Here is a 24,336-nt window from a genome sequence, read left to right as displayed (position 1 = left end):
TCAGTTTGACAGATTTATCAAGAACTGGGTATCCTGCCCTCTACTTAATCTCTACGCATGTAGTTGTCAAATACAGACTGATTCTCATCAATGTACACAAACGTTAATTATAGATCACCAAGACAAAGCAACCGAAGGAATTACATATTTCATAAACATGGTGTTATTAATATTACTCATTTACCAACAGCATCTAATAGACCCAATGTTGTAACTCAATTTTGCTCTGAGTTTATACTTTTTCTAAGATAGCTAAATATCAGCCTAATTACAAAAGATGAGACATACTGTTCTCAGTTGTCCAAGTGTTAGGTGAGATTCCCCAAGTAAAAATATTATCCTAAGTTTCTTCACTTCTTATAATAGAACATAAGAAATGTCTTCAGCATTAAGGCAGTGGTGGGGGCTCCCTAGGATGGGACAGCAGCTCTAGGATGGTGGGAGCTAAGAAGCTCCCGAGAAGTGTCTGGAAGATGAGCAACAAGGAGCCTGGGTAACAGGCGCACAGGTAGAGAAACCTCTGTCTAAGCCTGTTTCCTTTTCCTTTTTTTTTTTTTTATTAAAGTATATTTTATTTACTTATTGATGTTTATTTCTGCGAATACTTGAGTCTAACCACATGCTTCCCTTTCTTTGGCTACCATATGTTTTTCCAACCAGTTTCTTCCCTCCCCCAGGCCATGATGAAGCAGAATGCAGTGGCAGTACGATTTCTTTAATTTACTTCATCTGAAACACTTTATAATGGTGAACTAGACATGTTAAACATGGTATCGTCTGCATCTACAATTTCCTTTGAAGGGATCGTTCCACATCCAGAGAGTCTAATAAGGGGGCAGCAACAGTCATGATCTTTTCTTTATGAACTCAGTCCTACTCCACGTCAGCCACAGGACACGACACTTGATCTAACGGAGACCAATATGAAGTCTGGCCAGTAGCCAATGAAGTTACTTGGAATAAAGAGTTTTGCCTAAATAAAACAAGTCAGGTCAGTCAAATCCTTTTTTTAATTAGGTTAAACTACTTTTTAGGAAGGAAAGAAAGAAAAATTCAGGTACTTAGCAGGGGGGGAGGTGCTGAATTACCTTTTATTGTTAGCATTCTGTGGTTACTTGGTTCTATAAGAAAATCACTACTTTCTTTTTTTTTTTTTAATTTAGCTTTCATTGAATGAAAACCAAAAGCATATTTAAGAGTCAATTTGGGCTTAGAGGCATAGGAAGAATTTAAGTAAGATTGCTGTATATATCGAAGAAAAAACAGATTCAGGCATATGATACACAATAGAGACTGAGATGTGTAGAATGGAAGAGAATGGGTCAGGTTGGAGACTTTTATAGTATAGTGAAAGATAATTATAAATAAGATTTTAGTCGTAGAGTAAGAGATGGCATATAAGTTCCTTACAGAGTTTAAACTGAAGTTCTTTATTTTATTCAGTGTGGTATCCTCAGTGCTTAGAAGAGTGCCTGGCTCACAGGAAGTGCCCATTAATTAATCAATGATGAGACTTGGATAAATGAATGAACTGATGTAAAGACTTGAATGGATTTGAGTTACTTGAGTAGAAAATAGATTCTAATTTCTTTTTTAACATTTATTTATTAGAGAGAGAAAAAGACAGAGAGGGTGTGTGTTTAGGAGGAGTGAATCTCAAGCAGACTCCCTGCTGAGCAAGGAGCCTGATGCAGAGCTCCATCTCACGACCCTGAGATCATGACCTGAGCCCAAATCAAGAGTTGGACACAACCGACTGAGCCACCCAGGCACCCCAAAAATAGATTCTAATTCTAAATATCTAATATGACATCTCAATTCCTTTAATCTTAAAATGAAAGGTAAATAAGTAGGACAAAGAATGTCTTTGCTACGTTTTAATGTGATATTATTACATCTCTATAATATACTGGAGTTAGCACCACTATTGTAGAAAGGCCTCCATTTATTTCCCATATCTGTGACTATACTCCTTATTTATTTTCTACTTAAACACTAGTCTATAAAGTTTTTAAAAGTAAAGGGAATAAGTTCCTGGGAACAATGCCTACATTTAAATTTTGGCATAGCTACAGTCTAGGGACCTAGCATTTTATTTTTAAAAATTAGTTTATAGGATAGTCTTTTGAAAATATGATTTGAATCACTGTTTTCTATACTTACATAGGAATAATAACAAAAAAGTCCAGTAAATAACAACATACAATTTTTCTCGGATCAATACACTGAAAAAAACTCATGTGAACATATTCCTTAAGGAATGCCAATAGGAAAATTAACAAACTCTGTTTTAAAACAGATTAAATAATAAATTCAGTAGATACAGTAGAATCAAAATCAGAAATATTAAGAGATGGGAAAGAAACAAATTTCAAGTTATATACCTGAACTTGACCCAAGTAATTAAGATTTTGGATACATAAATAAAACGTTTATCCATAAGGAAGATAGTGTTACCATTGATATACAGGCCATCCTCACTTGGCATGGTGCCACAAGACCATAAAACTGATCATCCAAGCTGAAACCATGCAAAGCAATATTATAATGGGAAAAACTACAAATGTTCTGTGACTTTTACATTTTTTTGTCAAAATGTTAAAAATTCTGCCAGTTACAATTGTGTAGGGAAATGAAAAAATGTTAAACTCATATTTAGAGTACAATGTAATTTAAAACATTAAAAACATTGACAAAGTGTCATTTCTTTGAAAAAATTTATCAAGAGTAGTTTGAATAGTGCTGGCCTTCTTGTATAAATCACCATACTGAGCAAGCATATTTTCTATGCTTTGGCATATTGTCATATTCTTTCCCAAGTCTGGATCAACTTTGAACATTTTATCCTTTGTACTTTCAATGTCATGAAATAGTTCCAAAAGTTCTTCTACTGTGAAGCTTTTACCTGGTGTTACCTCCTCTGGGACATCTCCGTCATATTCATCACAACCCTTTTCTTATTTATGTCAAAAAGTTAACCTTCACTATGTTCCTCTGGCTGCAACATCTAGAGTCTCTCAAATGGCAGCCATGTCCCAGGATCAGCTATTACATCTATAATTGCATTTATATTCAATTCAATTTTAAGTCCTCTGTTGTCACCATTCCTTTATTTTGCTGTACTCTCATGTTTGCTGGTCAATTACAACTTTTGATTATCCATTTGTGTAAAATAGCACATAGCTTTATCACTGAGACACAAGGAAGGAACACACTATACACTCTGCTGTCTGTGCATGAACTGAGTAACAGATGTGCAGTGAACAATCACCAATAGCCTGAATGAAATGATGTGACTGGTCGCTGGTCTTGATACGTATCAGTTATTTATGTAGTTTTTGAAATTTTTTTTGTTTTGTAGACTGAAGAGACAGTAGCAAAGTTTGTATTTTATGCAATTCATCACAGTTAACAATTGTGGTAAGTAAAATTTGAAACACATTGCTGGGAGACTGGTGTTATTTAACTAAACATGGTAACTGAAATCTATGTAATGGGAACCATGCAAAGTGAGGAATATATATATATATTTTTTTTTTTTTCCCCTAGATAGAAAAGACTTATATTTACTCAGATAAGGATTTTTCCACTATGTGAGAAAGCATCCCCTGTGGTATAAGACAGCTTCTGTATTGTCACCCTACCATTCTATCTTGGGCCTCCTTCATTAGACTTTAGGTTTCAGAAAGGTAGAAGCATTCCTCTCTAGAACCCCGCAAAATACCAAAGAGACTGGAGAGTAGACGATTTGCCTCTGGCACTCCCTTTCTTAAAACCCTCCAGTAGCTCTCTATTACCTGATAAATGGACAATACCAGTGATACATGATACAAGCTCCTCTACAAGCTGGCCCCTGAATACCCTTCAGCCTTATCTCCCAACACCTCCTGCCTCACACTTCGTAATGCAGGCATGAGGAACCACTTCTTGCCTGTGAGCCTGTCTTTACACCAACACTCGTGAGTTAAACAGCATACAGATGGCTACTAACTACAGTATCATCAGGATAACTCTGCTCATTCTCAAGATGTAGTTCAGATGTTGCCTCCTTCCCTGTTACCTAAACACTGTCCCACCTCCTGCCCCTGGAAGTTCAGGTAACCCTCAACTATGTCCTATACCCTTCCCATATCTTCATTTTTACCCTTGCCACAGCATAATTCACTTTCGTAATTTACTTTAGTGTGCTTTCTTTTTTAGACGGTAAACTTCTTGAAGACAGGAACTATACCTTATTTATATAACACTGGTTTCCTGAATGAATCGCAAGGCAAAAAGATATGACTAAAACAACTGTAGCATTCCAGAGTTAGTGACAGATTTTATCTCCAGAAGGAAACTGCTCTTTTTTTTTTGAGGCAATTTCCCTGGATCTTTTGTTTCTGTCTAGTTTCAAGAAGCTGAGGCAAAGGTGGGCTAACCTTATATATAATCATGTGAAAGGCAACATCACTGAGAGGTTAGTAAACAGGTTAACTAGTTCTACTCAGCCTACCTAAAATGGGATGAAGTCCCGAAAAGAGGACCCAGGGAAAATAAGACAGGAGAGAAGGGGCACTGATTTGAAAAGCAGACACTAAGGAAGAAAATGACCAGTAGGATTGGGTGAAAGGGCACAGTCAATTAAACTTAAGAGCAGCAATCTTTACTCACTCACTAAGAATATGTGCCAGATACCAGGCTGAGATACCACAGTGAATAAAATATAGTCCTTGCACATAAGGACTCCTAAGTCACTCATAATATTTCCCTTTAGCCCTTGCTACTTCACTGTTGTCTGAAATCAATGTTAAATTTCATTTCTCTGTAATGTAACGCATTAGTTTACAGATTAGGTAATTCCAACTTTCTAATGAAACCTGTCACACACTACAGGACTCATAGCAACAATGCCTTGAGGAATACAGACAAAGGCCTCTAACCATGTTTTGGCCAAAATAACCACAGAAAACTATGGCAAAATTAAGAAACAATGATAAGATGACCATAAAAAAAGAAACCCTAAGCAAGAAATCAAAATGAGATGAAAATCAATAACTATGAGAATGTAAGCACTTCTTGGGAGAAGGCAATACGTTTCCTTAAGTCCTAAGAATAAGAAGTTTAAATTTTTTAAAAAACAAATAAATAGAAGGAGGATCCCAGGTAAATGGAGAACTTGAGGGGACTCAAATTATAGTTTGAATACCACACAAACCTCTCTATTCTACCTGCCTTGCCTTCTTGGAACATACTTCCCTCATGCACACAACAGACTTGTGCCAACATTTGCCCCAAACTCTTTGCAGTACTCACCCATTAACTTCTTTTAATCAGCACTCAGTTTGTACTCTGGTCCCATCAAACCTAGTAACAGTCCTTCTCAACTAGTTCTCATGGAGAAAAAGAGTATGATAAACTAATTTTCAAAATGGTGCTACATGACAGATTGTAGCTTTTTCTGAAGACAGAATTTTTTTTTTTTTTAATTTCTGGAAGCTGAAATACTTTTAGCCAAATAAACTGATCCTTAATGTTAAAATGTCAATCACAAAAGCCAGACAGAAGGAAATACCTTTGGACACAGGGAAGTTTTCAAAGTCCCACAAACTACACCAAGCCGGCAATCACTGGCTTGCCTGTGGGGGAGCTCAGTACTGCACCGGCTGGCTCTCTGTGTCCCCTACCATTAGTGGGAATGGGGGATTGCAGAGGAGATGGCCACAGTGGGGCCAGAATAGCCCCAATGCAGCAGCATTTGTATCAGACTTTCAGTACTACACTTGGACTGGAAACCAACCCAAAGTAAAATGTAGCTTTGCAGATTTTTTACCAGGATAGTGGGCAAGTGAGAAAATAATCTATAGAGATAACTCTATAGAAACAGTAGAACTCTCCTTATTTCTCTCTTCAGGCACAGATTTTATGCCAATCCTGATTTTTTATTGTTGTTCTCATGGACATTCAGTATTTTAGCTCCTTAGTACTGTCCTCGTTTTAAATAGATTATGAGAAGCTGTGTAGTTTTTGAGTGACTAATAAATCCCAGTGCATTCCCCTTGATACTTTCACTGCTTTTTTCCTTTCCAACTTTGTAGAGATATTTACTGTGTACCTCATATGTAATGGAAATTTTTTTAAATAATTGAAATAATCCCATTAAAACAATAAGAATTCACAATTATTTGTAATTATTGCTAAAAACATACTAGTTAGTATTTTTGATATTCAGAAAAATACTGCCATGCACTATGCATAAAAATCTGTATTAAAATGTGTGCATCATATATCACAATTGCTGTGAGTTACATGCCTGTGTGCTAAGATGTGCTTAACTGCTCCCATCTGGCTTATCCTCTTGATCCTAGAAAAACTGCTCCAATTGAAATCATTGTTAATGTTCATACAATTTTAAAGAGCAGACTTCCAAGATTAATATAGCAACTGATTGGCTATATTAAAAAACAATTTAAAACTCCATCTGGAGTCCAAGCTCAGAATAATGACTCTTGTCCTCCATCCAAGACAGCATGCACTCTGGATCCAACTTATCTGCCTTTGGCACAAATTTAGACACTTAGTGGGAAGTAAAAACATAGTTTAGTTCCTAGGAAAATAAGAGGACATGAGGGTGGCTAAATTGAGGCAATGTAACCAGTCAATCTGGGGAAACACAGTGCTTGTTAAGATGTTAATACTGGTTTAAAAAAAAAAAAAAAGTTGAGAGGAGAGAGATAAAAAAGGGGAAAAGAAGAAACCAAAATAAACTCTACTGAAGGGTGAAAAAAACATTGCTACTGATTTATTCACTTCATTATTTCTCTCAATATTACTTCTAGTTTTCAGAATGTTTTCAACATCAGCTTTCTGTTTATTTATCTCAACAGTTTTCATGAGCTCTCACGGTGCTCCACACGACTTTCTTGAAGCCATTTTCAAGATTACTAGAGTATGGCTTATATTGAAAGGATTTCAGTATTTCCAGATCGTTCCAGCAAAAAGAAATAAAGAAGTCATTATCATCTGTCATCCAAAACTATATCTGTCCTCTTGGCTTTCATGAAAAACAAAATTTTACTTCCTCTTGCATACATGCCTGGGACACTGAGAAGTACTAAAATACATATCTAACAAATACTAGCTTAACAAACTAATTAATTAATGGGGAAGCAGTATTTGAAGTTAATAAGAACAGTCATATGTCAAACAGGCCTGGATTTGAGTCCTAACTCAGCCAATTAATAATTGTTTAGCCTTGGGTAAGTGATTTATACTAAACATACCGTTTGTCTCAATGAGGTTTTTTAAAAAAAGATTTTATTTATTTACTTATTTGAGACAGAGAGAGAGCATGCGTGTGCACACATGAGTCGGGAGAGGGGCAGAGGGAGAGGCAAAGAAACTCAAGCAGACACCACACTGAGCGCAGAGCCTGACCTAGGGCTCAATCTCATGACCCTGAGATCATGATCTGAGTCGAAACCAAGAGTCGGATCCTCAACTGACTGAGCCACCCAGGTGCCCCACAATGAGTCTTTTTTGTTTTGTTTTGTTTTTTTTTTAATGAGTCGTTTTTAAGATGAAAAGAAACAGGCTCAGCAGAGCAACCAGAATATTGCACATAATAAAACAGCTACTATTGATACTAGTATAATAAATGTAATGATACTGCACAAAATAGTTTAATAGATAAAAAGACGTAATAAACTTCATAATAATCAAAACCCAAGTACCTTGTTTATCTCTCATAATATGCAAAAAATAGTTAAAAGCACAGTGGATTCAGTAGCAATAAGTTTCATCTCTAGATCCTGCCATAATTTTGAGTGACCATGCGCAATTCTCTTAACCTCTCTGGACTTATCTTAGATTTGTCACTTACAAAGTGAATAACTTTGAGTTCTTGTCTTGACATTAAGAATTCACCTAGCACTAACACTATGGGTAGAAATGCAAGGATGAAAGAAACAGGGGTCCCAGGTCACAGCTAATATGAGCCATTATTCTAGGTTTTCCTAGCATGGATCCTGTTTGCAAGGAAGTAACCTAGAGTGCCCAGGTGGTACAAAACATGAACCAAAATTAGTAAATTTCATAAAAACAGCTCATGATCTACCCATTTTACCTAATAATTGGACTTGCCCTTTCCTCTTCTGTACGGACCACAGTAACAGTCTATCAAGCTCATTTTGAATGTATTTCTACTGTATATTCATTTTAAAATAAGACATGCACATAGTATGATAGAAATTTGTCCCAAGCCTGCTATGTGGAGGATTAGTTTAGGTTTAGATTGACTCCTTATGTCCTTTTCCTAGCAATACTTTTTTTAAAATCTGTATATGGTTTCTATCAATAGCCACACTCTATTAAAAAGAGGAAAAATCCTCAGAAAAACTACAAAATCATTTCAAATGTTTCAACGTTGTTCTAAACTACTATCAAATCATAGTAAACCACGAATGCTTCATTTATCAGAAAGTAGTTTTGTTTCTAAATATTTTCAATTTAGGGCGCCTGGGTGACTCAGTCGGTTAAGCAGTTGCCTTCCGCTCAGATCCTGGAGTCCTGGGATCGAGCCCTGCATCAGGCTCCCTGCTCCATGGGGAGCCTGCTTCTCCCTCTCCCTTTGTGCTCTCTCTCTCTCTCTCACTCTAGCTCTCACTCTCTCACTCTTGCTCTATCTCAAGTAAATAAATAAAATCTTAAAATAAATAAATAAATAATATTTTCAACTTATCTCTAGAGAAAATTGAGCTACAGCTGCTAATTGATCACTGGTTTCTACATGATCAATTTTAACCAAAAAAAGGCAGATTTTTAAAGTTTAAAAAATCACATAAGAGGAAAAGAAGTCTGTGAAAGATAATCTATAACCCGGTTTATTTAAAACAATGCTGTATTTCACTTTACTAGACTTATACAGACCAAAAAGCATATATTAATCTTAAGATTTTCAAATACTTATAAGCCAAGACATACAATATATGCACAGGTCTTTGGAAGTTAATATCTTCTGCTTTAAGTAAGCACAATTTCAAAGTTAAAATGATAATCTGCTCTAATGGTTAAAATTAGCCTTTTAAAATTTGTCTCTACAGATATTTCTTTATATACGGTTCTACACAATAACCACTCAAACTTTACTGAGAATTCCCTTTTCTGGATTGCTAATTTCATGAACCACAGGCATCATTTAACCTCGGAAAGTAATGATTAGTTTTTCTGTCATATGCAGTATCATTCTTTAGGATGAAATAACTGTATATTTAATAGCAAATAAAATAATTAAGATAATTTCCATGAGATTGTCTCTATTTGATGCCACTCGTCAGTACAGTTTCTTCAGAGGTATACTTAGTGGTCAGAGGTATACTAAGTAGCATTAATCAAACAGATTCATGACTATATATCAAGGCCAATTCTGTTAGAAATGATCACTCCCCAGGTTCCTGTCTCCATAGGAGCAGCCAACAACCTCAAAGAAGTGATCAGATTCTAAGCACTCCCTACAATGAAAATTAGTCTGAAGGCCACAGAAATAATGATAGTGTGGTCGTGGGAGGAAAAACATCCATGAGATCAAAATCTTTTTCATCATTTTAAAATTCAGCCCTTTAGCAGGAGTTATGAAGAAAAGCAAACATGGTCATGTTTCCAAAACCAGATAAAGAGCTGATGGCTGGAGTGCCTAGGTGGCTCAGTTGTTAGGCATCTGCCTTCGGCCCAGGGCATGATCCCAGGTTCGTGGGATCAAGCCCCGCATCGGGCTCCCTGCTCCGCTGGGAGCCTGCTTCTTCCTCTCCCACTCCCCTGCTTGTGTTCCCTCTCGCTGGCTGTTTCTCTCTGTGTGTCAAATAAATAAATAAATAAAATCTTTAAAAAAAAGAAGAAGAAGAAGAAGAAGAAGAAGAAGAAGAAGAAGAAGAAGAAGAGAGGATGGCTAACAGCTATTAGGGCTTGCTATGTGTCTGACACTGTATTGCATGGATTATCTCACTCCTTATACCCAAAACCTCCCTATGAAGTGAGCAGTATTATCTTCACATTTTACAAATGAGGCTACTGAAGGGTAGAGAGGTTAAGCACCCACCCAAAGTCAATGGGACCTAGAAAATGGTAGATGGAATTTGAACCAAGTAACCAGAGCCTAAATACCACTTCCACCCTAAATCTCCTAAGGGGAAAGGATTATGACACACTAAGACATCAACGCAGCTCATGATTACATGTATTTAGATATCCATACCAAGTCAAATACTGCCCTTCAATATTCTGGGGCCCTTAATACATTGAAAGATATTTTGTATCTTCCTTTTCCTCTGTAGAAAGTCAACAACTCAGTGTTTGGGAAAAAATAAAACAAGCTGAATATATAGAGGAAAAGCAGGAAACTGCACAACATATTTTATATGAAATAATTCTAGCAGCTGTGTTAATATTTCTTGTTACCTCAGAAAAGGCCTAGTCATATTTTTTTACCAGTTATCCCCAATTCCTACTTCTTTCCTATTCTTCAGGCTGCACATTCGTGTATATATCATGGCAGAGATCCTTATTTCCTAAGAAAATAAGAACCCTTTAAAAAAAGCCAAAATTGTTACCAATAACTAAGTATACCTCACTTTACATATTAAAGTTAAAAAGTGACGTCAGAGTTTCAGAAGTAGGTTACTGCCCTAACATTAAAAAAGGAAGAAGAAAAGAAAAGCTTCAACATTCTATCAGTGGCTTTGACTTCTTTCTCCATGTGAATTTTGTCCCCATCATTAACTGAAGGGTTTTATTTTTCATAAAGTACTGCCTTTTGTGGGCACCACTTTCCTGGATTAGGACAGCATCCTAATCCCTTTCGCTGAGAAAAGGAATTTAAAAACATTGACTTCGGGCACAACTTCAAAATGAGATCTTAAGAGTTCAAGAGCTTCCAGCCCCAGATGACATCCAATTATGTCAAAGTAAAACTCTGTCTTACGGGTCTTACCTTATCACCTTGCATCCCAGGGGACCCCATTAACCCAGAAAGGCCTTGACTGCCCTAAGGACAAAACACAAACAGAAGCGTAATGTTATGAAAAGGAAGTGAACATTAGAATTCCCTTGCTGCAGGAGTTCATCTTGGACATCAAAATCTTACTGAATTTATTTCTCATCTTCGCAATCCGCCTCAAGTTCCACCTCCTTTCTGAGTCCTTTTAGGACTTTTTCTGAGATTTCCGGTATTTCTCTCTTCCCATACTGAGTACCACTGTACTTCCCCACTACCATACCCCGGCTCCTTTTTGCCAGATGTTCTTTTCTCTAGGAATGCCCTCACTCCCCAAATTCCTGGAGTTCCAAGGTTTACTGTGGTTTTTTGTTTTTTTTTGTTTTTTTTAAGTTTACTTAAAAATTCTACAAGCACTTTGTGCAGCAGCTGCGGAGGGCTCGGGCTGCCTCTTAGCAGGACTCCCACTAGGAACCTCAAGGCAGGATTGTGGGGAGCAAGGGCTGGGTTCACGTGTCACACCAGAGAAAAGGACACTTCCGCTTCCCGGCTGCACTGGTATTGGTCGCTGCACCACTGGGAAGTAAACGCTGTGCAAATTTTGGGGGAGGACGTGTGTTTGGCTTCAGCAGATGGATGGGACTTCACCTATTAGGGCGGTCCATCCTCCTGCTCCCCCAGCTTTGAGGAGGGCCTGTAAGCTCATCTTAGGATAGGAGGAAGAAATATGCTCTATGAGAGACGTTCTTTAGTACATGTTCCATACTGAAGGACTAGCCCCTGCACTTCCTTTATGTCGTCACTGACCATATATTTATGTAAAAATGGCGAAGTGATTAAAAATAAAACACAATTGTTTTCCAACCCCTGTCAACTGTCACGAATATGATGTTCATATTTTATTTGTATTCATAATGTATGTGTATAACTGATATCTTGCCACCTCAGTTTGAACACAATCTAATGTAAATACAACGTGTAAGAAATGTTTTTTAAATTTTACCATTTTAGAAATACATCTCTCAATTTTAAAAGTTTGATTTCACTTAAAGCTCAATGGCAACATATTATTAAATCCTGTATCTTACTACCTTACTCCTATATAGCATTAACCACAATTAGTATATGAGTAACTCAAAAAGTGAAAAAAAGACTGACATACTTCCAAGCCTCAATTCCAATGTTGAACCATCCTATATTTTATACAGATACTGTACACATACTGAACCACCCTGTATTTTGTACAGGGAAGCCACAAGTAAAGATAAAACCAAGCATTTGATATAAATGTGAATGCTTAATTTGGGGGGTTTATTTAAAGCAATCACCAAAACAGAATGGACCTCTAATTTCTAAATTTTAAGTAAGAAATCAAATGTTCTATATTTAGGTATTTTAAAAGATGTCATTTTGTTTCTCAGATTGCAGGACATTTTTCCTTACAATAACTAAGGGACCAATGAAAATATGTTTCTAATAAAGTTTCAATCTCTTTCTAAATTATTTATATTCAGTGAATTCAGTTCCATCACAGGAATAAAATTCTCAAGATTCTAGATTAAAATTTTTTTGAGGATTCACTTGTTGGTATAATACCAGTAAAGTTCATTAATATGATGTGGGGGGGGGTTGGTGTATTGTTTTGTTTTGTTTTGTTTTTTGGGGTTTTTTTTTTTTTTTTAGTTTACAAGAGTTTCTGTAAGCCAATTAAAAGATCAGATTTCAACCCAGGAACCACCAAAATTATTCAGGGATTTTAAAAGTTTGTGAATGTATACCATACAAACAAAAACATCCTATAATTTTATCACATTCATGAAGTACTTGTCCAAATAGAGATTCCCGGATGTATTCCTAAAGACTCCAATTTTATTCAACCTCACTGGAAAACAGTATCTTCCTCCTAACAAAGATTGCTAGCTTTATTCAAAATGTTAGTTTCTTTTTACCTAAATGTGAATGTGTATGTTTGACAGCATTACGATAAAATGAAATGCATACTAGACTAAAAGTCAAACAAATATATCATTAACGCAACCATTAACTATTCATGAGTCATTTAAATTCTATGAATTCTGTTTTCTTAACTGGAAAACAAGATAATGATGGCTGCTTCTCTCACAATTACTGGGGGCTTAAAAAAGATAAAGTACATGGAACTAGTCTAAAAAAGGCACAAAATGGAATTAGAATTTATGTATTACTGTGTATATGCCTTTTAACAGCAGATTTTTGAGATTAGGGACACATCCTGCTCTAATCTTTTGCCCCACCCATCCCTAATTGACAGGTAGCACAATGGTAGGCCACAGTAGACAGTCAACAAAATTAAGATTTTAATTGATTCATTAACCTGATGATATAATTTATTTTTCAAATATTTCTTCCTTCATTAAAGTTCTCTATCTTCTCTGATACCTTCTCTAATTCTCTGTCTCCTCTGTCCGATATCAAGTAAAACCCACATTTAAAAAAGGTAAAAATGAATTTTTAATGCTTGAAATATATCACCATGATTTTATTCCAGGGCAACTAATTACCTTTTCTCCAGGAACAGCTTGACCAGGGGAAAATCCTGGATCTCCTTTGGGGCCCTAGATAAAACAATTATAATTGCTGAAGCATAAATCACATATAGTATATCACACTTCTTCAGTTGAATGCATCATCAGATTATATATAGTATTAAATAAAATTATTTTAAATCAAGATGGGCATGCCTTATTTGCTTTTTTATTGTACATTTTTATTAGCCTTATTTTTAAATGTTGAGAAGACTATGAGACATAGATGATTTTCAAAATCTAATAAAGTTATGCTACCATTGAAACATCTTTCCTTAAGGGACCTATATAAAGGCTCCATTAACACCCATTCTTGTGACATATTCAGTTACAACTCCTATTTTAGCATTGGAAAATTAGTTACTTTTAGTAAAAGAAATCTGCTTATAATTCTTAAAATTTTATGATATCATTCCAAGTTTAAATATTTTCCAAAATCTTGCAATGTACATGCATTACTTTTGTAATAAAGAAAAGATAAATCAAAAAATACCTCTAATTCCCAAAATAGATATAAAAATAGATACTTTTCATACTCTGGGAATCTTATATTTTACATTTCAAGAGAAATATTAGGTTTCAACCAAATTTTTTTTGCACAATATTAAAGTAATCTTTCTTATTATGCATACTGGCAAAGTATCTCTTTTCCCATCTCATAAAATTAAGAGGCCACAATTGAGACTCTTTATAATTCCAATTATGATTTCATTACCATTCTCAACTAGTAATAATTTCCATTCCTAGAGAGTTCTAAATGCTATTTTCATTCTATGAGAAATAGTCGTGTTTCTTCACAAATTCAGGGATGCTTTCAAATACCACTAAACTGAAAAGAAGGAAGACCAAAAGAAAAGTCCTTCATGTTCCCCATTTTACAAGTCTTCCCATTTAACAAATTAGAAGTAAATCCTCACTGGCTAAACAGCCTATGTTCTTGAATCAAAGAAAATTTTCAAGGAAAAGTTGTTTTCCAGGTTGACCTCTTCCCTTCCATAGCTATCACCACTTCTACCACTAGGACTACAATTTTAGACCATTGATTACAAAATTATGGGATCTGAGAAACAGCTTTAGTGATATCTCAATATTTAAGAACTCAATCCATTCTCCAAAAAAAAAAAAAAAAGGAAAAAAAAGTATAGTTAGAATTTATAAGAGACATTAGAGCTTATCTAGTAAAACACATTTTATAAAGAAGCAATGAGGTTCAGAAAGGTTAAATGACTTGATTAAAATTGCTCAGAAGAGTACTGGCAAATCAGGTCAATTTTCTTTCTCATAGTACAATGTCTATCAAATAAAAATCTTATTTACTGGTTTTAATATATTTCAGTCTTTTATTATAAAACCTAGCCAATTGATTTGAGGCAATACTTAGAATTTTAAAAGAACTTAAGAAATGATAGCTCTTGAGAATTTTAAATTTTCTATTATCTGTCTACTTTCTTATCTCATCAACTAATTTAACATTTGATCCTCATTAGAAAAAAAACCCTGAGAACATGGATAAAAGTAATCAATTGATCAATAAAAATCAGATTTAAAGACAGAGCTTTTTCTTATTCATAAGCTTTATGTATCTGGAAAACATATTTAAAGAAATATATGCCAAATCTCTTTTATTCCCATACAAATGTGCTTGAGTTAATTGATCAACTTGTTCTACAACCATAATTCCAGTCAACATGAAGGGAATGTTCTTAATTTGGCCAGTCCTAGTTTGGGATCCTTCATAGTATAAAATGCATGAGCAGAGATTATTGAACATGACAACTTTACCTAAATGTCAAAGAAATAGGACATATTTCTCTGCATTAAAGAATATCCAACAATTTCTTACTTTCACCCTCATTTTTCATGAATTCTAGGACTCCCAACACACTTTTAGTCATACGTGATTGGCTTTTCAAATCCCCTTTAGAATTAAAACTAAGTGTCTATAAATTAATTAGTCATAATTGACTTTGACTTTCAATATTGACTTCTATATGACTTTTGTTAAAGGAGTTATATACCTTTTGAGTGTAAACAGGAAAAGGAAGTTGCCTACCTTTTATTACTCAAAGAATTCTCAAAGTCCCACCTAGTCTACTGTTCTGCTACATAGCCTAAAATCCTCATTATCACCACTATTATTGGATCTCTGAGGGATTCTGTCTAGGGAGGAAAACTCCCTAAGTACTAGACCCATTAACATGTTAGAAAAGATTTATCAGATTAGAGCCCATTCAATACAATGGAAAGAACATTGGGATTTGGAGTGAAAACACTGAACAAATCATTTAATCTCTCTGAATTTGAGATTATTCTTCTGTAAAATGGGAATAATAATAACACCTGCCAAGTTTAGCTTGTAAGATATAGGTAAAATTCTCTATAGAGTATAAAAATATAAGTATTAAAAATAACAAAAAACAATAAGACTAGAGACAATCATTAAAATCAATTTTACAATTATTGTCATCTTAAAAAGCAGAGAACACAATTCTTGAACAAATTATTGATGGAGCAACAAAATTTAAATGAAAAGAATTTGGAATTAAAAACTCAAATATGGATAAGCTAAATTGCGAGAGTCTCATAAAAGAAACACTAAGTGACATGATCTTGAGGTAACATTACTTGAATATTCTTCACTTTAACATTATTAATAACTATATAAACTCCATAATATCAATTTTAAGCACTACATTCTCTAACCAACACTTCCTATCTTTTTAACTCACTCCCTAAGCACCCACAACTTTAACAATTATTTGACCTACTGTAACTGATATGTGATCCCACCACATTTTCACTGTCTCATCCCCATGTGGCCTGACTTCCAATCCTTAAGCAGACTAAATACCAAGGTCTAACATTATAATCACCTCCGACATACATAAATGGCACCATTTCTTCTTTCTCCCTCTGTCTAATACGCTTACCCGGCAATTCTAATCTAAACTCACCACCTATTCTGTCCCATCCCTTAGCAGCTAAATGTGACTAAGAGAAAACAATCATGCTGACAAATTTCACTTTAAATTCATGACTTTTTACATTAATTGGTTTTGTTTTCTTTTGTTTTTTGGTGTGTCTAATAGTGAATTCACTTTCCCATTTTCATAGACAATTATTTTATAACTCTCTCTTTTCACTCTGAGTAGGTGATCTTGCTTTTAAAATTCATAACCTGTCACAACCAAATCCACTACCCCAACTAAATCTGTTCCAAAATATTCTGCCTTCATAACCAAACTCACCATTCTCTCTCATCGGGGCATCATTAATACACTGTCTTCCCTACATTATTTTGATTTTTATTTCTTTCCAGGATAATTGATATCACCAAGAAACACACTGTAATTTCTCCAATCTTAAAAAAACAACTTTTCTTGAGCTATGTCTCCCTTCTCTGCTCCATTACACTAGTCCCTGTTAGAGCAAAACTCCTAGAAACTTGTCTATATTAATGAAGAGACTTCTTCCATTCTCTCTTGGACTTAATTCACTCAGGCTCTTGTCCCTACCTTACCTCACTGTCATTCTTTCTCAGTTTCCTCTGCTAGTTCCTCTCTTCTTCCTAATATACTAAATTCTGGGGTACCCCAAGACTTGGTCCTTGGACAATTCTATGTCTATATTTACCCATAGGTTAAGACAAAATACATAAAATAACTATTTTAATGCACAGGAGAACAATCAAAAAGCAGGACACAGTGGAAGGAATTCAGCTCTTGCAAGAAAAGAACCACACTTGGTATAATACACATTTATACAACTTTTCTTCTAAGGACCCCCCCCCTCCCCACAGTCTGCATGGAATGATTAGAATTCCAGCAGAAAACCATAGATGTTTTGGCTAATGGTGTCAGAGGACAGATTACGAGACTACCTGAATAACTGTAAATTGAGGGGGGAAATGAAGAAAGAAAAGAAAAGAAAAGAAAAGAAAAGAAAAGAAAAGAAAAGAAAAGAAAAGAAAAGAAAAGAGAAAAGAGCTGGATAAAGACTCTCTTCAATTCTTGGCTGATACTAAATGTGGTTGCATGAGACAGATTCCAAAGAGTTCACCAAAAAGCAACAACCAGAAGGTTAAAATAATTGAATATAAATTTCAGCTGCTGGCCACCACAGGAGAAATAGTTTGGGGTTTGAGTCACATCATTTTAAGGGACATGGTAAATGCCTTGGTAATCACCTTTCCATTGAAATTCAGGAAGGGCTATACTTTAGAAGCAAATATTATATGCTTGGACTAACACTAACATTATAAGCAAAACTGAAACAAATATGTCCTTTAAAAAAGTTACCAAACCTGTACAAGTTTAAGGTGATGAGCCAGTTATTTAATTGCCTATAGAACAAAAAAATCAGCCATTATCAAAGGATTTCAAAGAAAGATAACAGAATCTAAAGTTCTTCCACACATCATCATAATACCCAGTACATAATCAAATTTTTCTAGACGTGCAAAGAAAAGTAAAATCTCTGACCTGAGTTAAGATAAAAGTGGTCAATATAAATAGACCTCAAAAGGACCCACATATTGGAATTAGCAGACAAGGATTTTAAATTAACTATTATATATATGTTCAAAGATGTAAGGTAAATGATCATCATAATTAGTGAATACAGAAATATCAGCAGACAAGTGAAAACTATACAAAAAAACAATAGAATCCTAGGACTGATAATACAGTATCTGAAATGAGAAATTTCCTGGATGAGATTAACAATATATTAGGGAAGGCAGAAATTCAGTTTAGTGGACTTAAGGAGAGATCCATAGAAGTTAACTAATCTGAAGTAAAGAGAAAAAAGTGCAAAAATGAGCAAAGATCTAGTGACCTGTGGGACAATATTAAGTAATTTAACATACATGTAAATGGAGTTCCAGAAGGAAAAGAGAGAAAGAATGGACAGAAAGATTATTTGAAAAAACAATGGCCAAAAATATCTCAGATTCATTACAAAAAACCAAAAACTTACAGCTCCAAGACATTCAGTAAACTCCAAACAAGATGTGTTCAAGGGAAACTTCCCTTATGTACATCATTGTCAAACTGCTAAAAGTCAGACAAAGAGAAATATCTCAACAGCAGCCTATGAAAAATGACACATTACATTGAGGGAAATAACAACGTGACTAATGACTAACTTCTTATCAGAAATAGTGGAGATTACAAGATAAGAACCACGAGTATCTTTAAAGTTCTGGAAGAAAAGATTTTTATACTCTATAAAAATATACTTCAAAGAAAATAGATAAAAAAAGTTTCAGGTAAATAAAAAACAAGAGAATCCATCACCAGCAGAACTGGTATTAGCTAAAGGGAAATGATACCAACTAGCAACTCAGTCTATAGGGAGAAATGAAGAGCCCTGGAGATGAAAATAAATAAGGAAATATAAATGACTCCCTTGTTTGTTTCTTCTCTTAATTTCTTTAAAGACTGATCATTTAATACAAAAATGACTACATTGTACTTTAGAGTTTACAATGGCATAGATGTAAAATAAATGACAACAAAACACAAAGGATAAGGACAGTGTATAGATATAATCATAATGTCATAAGGGTCTTATATTTTAAATGAACTGCTACCATATTAACTCTAGTAAACTAAAATGAGTTAAGGAGGCATATTGTAATCTCTAGGGCAACCATTAAAATCAATCAATCAGAGATATAGCTGAAATGCCGATAGAGAAACTACAGAATACTAAAGAATATTTTATTAACCCAAAAGAAGGCAGAAAAGGAGGAATAAGAAAAAAAAAAAAAAGAAAAGGAGGAATAAGGACCAAAAAACATATGAGATAAATGGAAAAGAAATGACAATGTAGGCTGAGACCAAATCATACCAATAATTACACAAACATAAATGGACTTAACATTCCAGTGAAAAATCAGAGATTATCAGACCAGGTAAACAGTGAGATCTAATATATATTGTCTATAAGAGATGTATTTTAAATACAGAAAGGTAAAGGAAAAGAAAAATATATACCAGTCAAACAATAATCATAATGGTGTGGCTGTTACTATCAGACAAACTAGACTTCAAGAAAAAGAGTACCACTGGAGATAAAGAGAGACACTTGATAACGACAGAAAGGATCAGTTCATTAAAAAGATACAACAATCCTTAAACATGCATACACAACACAGAGCTGCCAAGTAAATGAACCTAACACTGACTAAATACTTCCTAAACACTAAACATAGAAACAGACAAATCCAAATCATAGTTGGCTATTTTAACATACCTCTCTCAATAATTAATGGAACAACTATATTTAAAAAACAAAAAACAAAACAAAACAAAAAACCCAGTAAGGATAGAGAAAATTTTATCACTATCCACCACCTTAATCTAATAGGTATTTATTGAATACTACAACCAAAAACTACAAAATACACAATCTTTTAAACTTTGTATCAAGGAAGGGAGTAGCATGATATATTCAAAGTACTGAAAGAAAAATATCTGTAGCCAAGAATACTCTATCCAGCAAGGCTATCATTCAGAATAGAAGGAGAGATAGGGTTTCTTAGATGAACAAACTAAAGGAGTTCATGACCGCTAAACCAGCCCTACATGAAATGTTAAAGGGGACTCTTTGGGTGGAAAGGAAAGACCATAAATAAGAATATGAAAATGAGTATATTTGTAAAAATCAGTCAAGGGATTCAAAAAATAAAAGGGTGTGATGAATGACACCATATATCTAAAATGTGGTGGGGAGAGGAGTAAAGAATGAGTTCAAATGGAAGTGACCATCAACTTAATATAAACTGCCATATGCATAAGATGTTATATAAAAACCTAATGATAGCCACAAACCAAAAACCAGTAACAGATATGCAAAGAATAAGGAGAAAGGAATCCAAGTATATCACTAAAGAAAATGAGCAAACGATGAAAGAGAGCCAGATAAGAAAGGATCAAAGAAAAACTACAAAAACAACCACTAAAAAAGTAACAAAATGGCAATAAATACGAATCCATCAAAAACTACTTTAAATAGGAATGGACTAAATGCACCAATCAAAGACACAGAGTGACAGAGTGGATAAAAAAAGACCCATCTATATACTACCTACAGGAGACTCCTTTCAGCCCTAAAGACACCAGCAAATTGAAAGTGAGAGGATGGAGAGATATTTATGAAAATGAATGTCATAAAAAAAAAAAAAAGCTGGAGTAGCAATACTTATATCAGACAAAATAGACTTTAAAACAAATACTGTAACAAGAGACAAAGAAGGACACTATATAATCATAAAGGAAACAATTCAACAAGAAAATATAACAGCTGCAAATATTTATGCACCCACATGGGAGCACCCAAATACATAAAACAGTTAACAATAAACATAAAGAAACTGATCAATAGTAATACAATAATAGTAGGGCGCTTTAACACTCCACTTACATCAGTGGACAGATCATCCACAGAGAAAATCAACAAGGTAAGAGTAACTTTGAATGACACACTGGATCAGATGGATTTAGCAGAAATATCCAGAATATTCCACTCTAAAACAGCAGAATACACATTCTTTTCAAGTGTACATGGAATATTCTCCAGAATAGATCACATATTAGATCACAAACCAAGTCTCAACAAACTCAAAAAGATCGATCATACAATACATCTTTTCTGACCACAATGTTATGAAACTAGAAATCATCATAAGAAAAAATATGGAAAGAGCACAAATACATGGAGATTAAATAACATGCTACTAAACAATAGGTCAACCAAGACATTAAACAAAAAAATAAAAATTACACGGAAGTAAATGAAAATGAAAATATACAGGTCCAAAATATGTGATTTGTAGCAAAAGTGATTCTAAGAGGAAAGTTTATAGCAATATAGACCTACCTCAAGAAGCAAGAAAAATCTCTATTAACAACCTAACCTTACACCTCAGAGAGCTAGAAAAAGAACAACAAACAAAACCCGAATGAGCAAAAGGAAGGAAATAAAGATTAGAGCAGATATAAATGATATAAAACTAAAAAAATAATAGAACAGATCAATTCAGCCAGGCGCTGATTCTTTGAAAAGATCAACAAAACTGATAAACCTCTAGCCAGAATCGAAAGAAAGAAAGAAAGAAAGAAAGAAAGAAAGAAAGAAAGAACGAACGAGAAAGCATTCAAAATAACAAATGAGAGAGGAGAAATAATAGCCAACATCACAGAAATACAAACAATTGTAAGAGAATATTATGAAAAATTATAGGTGGATAATTGGACAACCTAGAAGAAATGGATAAGTTCCTAGGAACATATAACCTACCAAACTTCCCAAAGTGGAAATAGAAAATTTGAACAGACTGATAACAAGCAATGAAATTGAATCAGGAATCAAAAAACTTCCAACAAACAAAAGTCCAGGACAGATGGTTTCACAGGTGAATTCTACCAAACATTTAAAGAAGAATTAATACCTACTCTTCTCTAACTATTCCCAAAAACAGAAGGATAAGAAAAATTTCCAAATTCATTCTGTGAGCCCAGCATTACTCAGATACCAAACCAGATAAAGATACTACCGAGAGAGAGAGAGAAAGAGAGAGAGAACTATGTGTCAATATCTCTGATGAACATGGATGCAAAAATCCTCAACAAAATATTAGCAAATAAAAATCAACAATACATTTAAAAAATTACCACAATGAAGTAGAATTTATTCCCAAGATGCAAGGTAGTTTAATATTTGCAAACCAATCAATGTGATACATCACATCAACAAGAGAAAGGAGAAGAGCATATGATCATTTCAATAAATTCAGAAAAAGCATTTAATAAAGTATAACATCCATTCATGATAAAAACCCTCAACAAAGTAGGTTTAGAGGGAACATAACTTAATATAATAAATGTATGTTTGAAAAACCCACAGCAAACATCATACTCAATGGGGAAAAACTGAGAACCTTTCCCCTCAGACTAGGAAAAACACAAGGATGTCCAGTCTCATCACTTTTATTCAACATAGTATTGGAAGTCTTAGCCACATCAAACAACAAAAATAAAGAAAAGGCATCAATTTGGTAAGGAAGAAGTAAAACTTTCACTACTTACAGATGACATGATACTATACAAAGAAAACTAAAGACTCTACTAAAAAACTACTAGAACTGATAATTCAGTAAAGTTGCTGGCTACAAAATCAATGCACAGAAATCTGTTGCATTTCTATACACTAATAATGAAGCAGCAGAAAGAGAAATTAAGGAATCAGTCACATTTACAACTGTAACAAAGATAATAAAATACTTAGGAATAAACTTAACGGAAAAGGTGAAAGACCTTTACTCTGAAAACTATAAAACACTGATGAAAGAAACTGAAGATGACACAAACAAATGGAAAGATATTCCATGCTCATGGATTGAAAGAAAAAATATTGTTAAAATGTCTATACTACCTAAAGCAATCTACAGATTTAATGCAATCACTATCAAAACACCAACAGTATTTTTCACAGAACTAAAACAAATAATCCTAAAATTTGTATGGATCCACAGAAGACCCTGAATAACCAAAGCAATCTTGAAAAAGAAAAACAAAACTGGAGTTATCACAACTCCAGACCTCAAATTATATTACAAATCTGTGGTAATCAAAATAGTATGGTACTGACACAAAAACAGACAGATGGATTAATGGAACAGAACAGAAATCTCAGAACTAAACCCACAGTTATATGGTCAAATAATCTTCCACAAATCAGGTAAGAATAGTCTCTTCATCAAATGGTATTGTATTGGGAAAACTGGACAGCAACATGCAAAAGAATGAAACTGGACCACTTTCTTACACTATTCACAAAAATAAATTCATAATGGATTAAAGAGCTAAATATTAGACCTGGAGCCATAAAAATCCTGGAAAGAGCACATGCAATCATTTCTCTGACATCGGCCATAGCAGTATTTTTCTAGATATGTTTCCTGAGGCAAGGGAAACAAAAGCAAAAATACACTATTGAGACTACATCAAAAGAAAAAGCTTTTGCACAGCAAAGGAAACAATCGACAAAACTAAAAGGCAGCCTACAGAATGGGAGAAGATATTTGCAAATGATATATCTGATAAAGGGTTAGTATTTAAAATATATGAAGAACTTAAAAAGTCAACACCCAGAAACCAAATTATCCAACTAAAACATGGGCAGAAGACATGAACAGACATTTCTCCAAAGAAGACATATAGATGGCTAACTAACACATGAAAAGATGCTCAACATCACTCATCATCAGGAAAATGCAAATCAAAACTACAATGAGCTATCACCTCTCACTTGTCAAAACAGCTAAAATTGAAATTAAGCGTTGGTGAGGATATGGAGAAAGAACCGTCATGCACTGTTGGGAATGCAAACTGATGCAGCCACTCTGGAAAACCGTACTGAGGATCATCAAAAAGTTAAAAATAGAACTACTCTATGACCCAGTAATTGCATTATAAGGTGTTTGCACCTAAAATGCAGAAACACTAATTCAAAAAGAGACATGCGCCCTGATGTTTACTGCAGCATTATTTACAATAGCCAAATTATGGAAGAAGCCCAAGTGTCCATCGATGGATGAATGGATAAAGAAGATGTGGAGAGTGTCTGTGTAATGGAATATTATTCAGTCATAAAAAAAGAATGAAATCTTGCCATTTGCAAAAACATGGATGAAGGTAGAGTATAATGCTAAACAAAATCAGTCAGTCAGAGAAAGACAAATATCATATGATCCCACTCATATGTGGAATTTAAGAATCAAAACAGAAAAGAAAAAAAGAA

The 24,336-nt window shown here is 34.4% G+C and overlaps 1 protein-coding gene across 1 annotated transcript in view; it reads right to left on the bottom strand.

The window, feature by feature from the left end:
* COL24A1 (collagen type XXIV alpha 1 chain) overlaps positions 1–24,336 on the bottom strand; it is a 341,448-nt gene that overhangs the window by 292,831 nt on the left and 24,281 nt on the right. The window contains exons 5-6 of the mRNA XM_008690817.1: positions 13,507–13,560; positions 10,964–11,017 (exon numbers count right to left, since the gene is read on the bottom strand). Coding sequence (XP_008689039.1) covers positions 10,964–11,017; positions 13,507–13,560 — 108 coding nt within the window. The remainder of the gene's footprint in view (positions 1–10,963; positions 11,018–13,506; positions 13,561–24,336) is intronic.

This window comes from Ursus maritimus, unplaced genomic scaffold, assembly GCF_017311325.1.
Source record: "Ursus maritimus isolate PB19 unplaced genomic scaffold, ASM1731132v1 scaffold_12, whole genome shotgun sequence".
In the NCBI taxonomy this organism is placed as follows: Eukaryota; Metazoa; Chordata; class Mammalia; order Carnivora; family Ursidae; genus Ursus; species Ursus maritimus.
The sequence above is the reverse complement of the archived record's forward strand: the minus strand, read 5'-3'. Positions and strand labels throughout refer to the sequence as shown.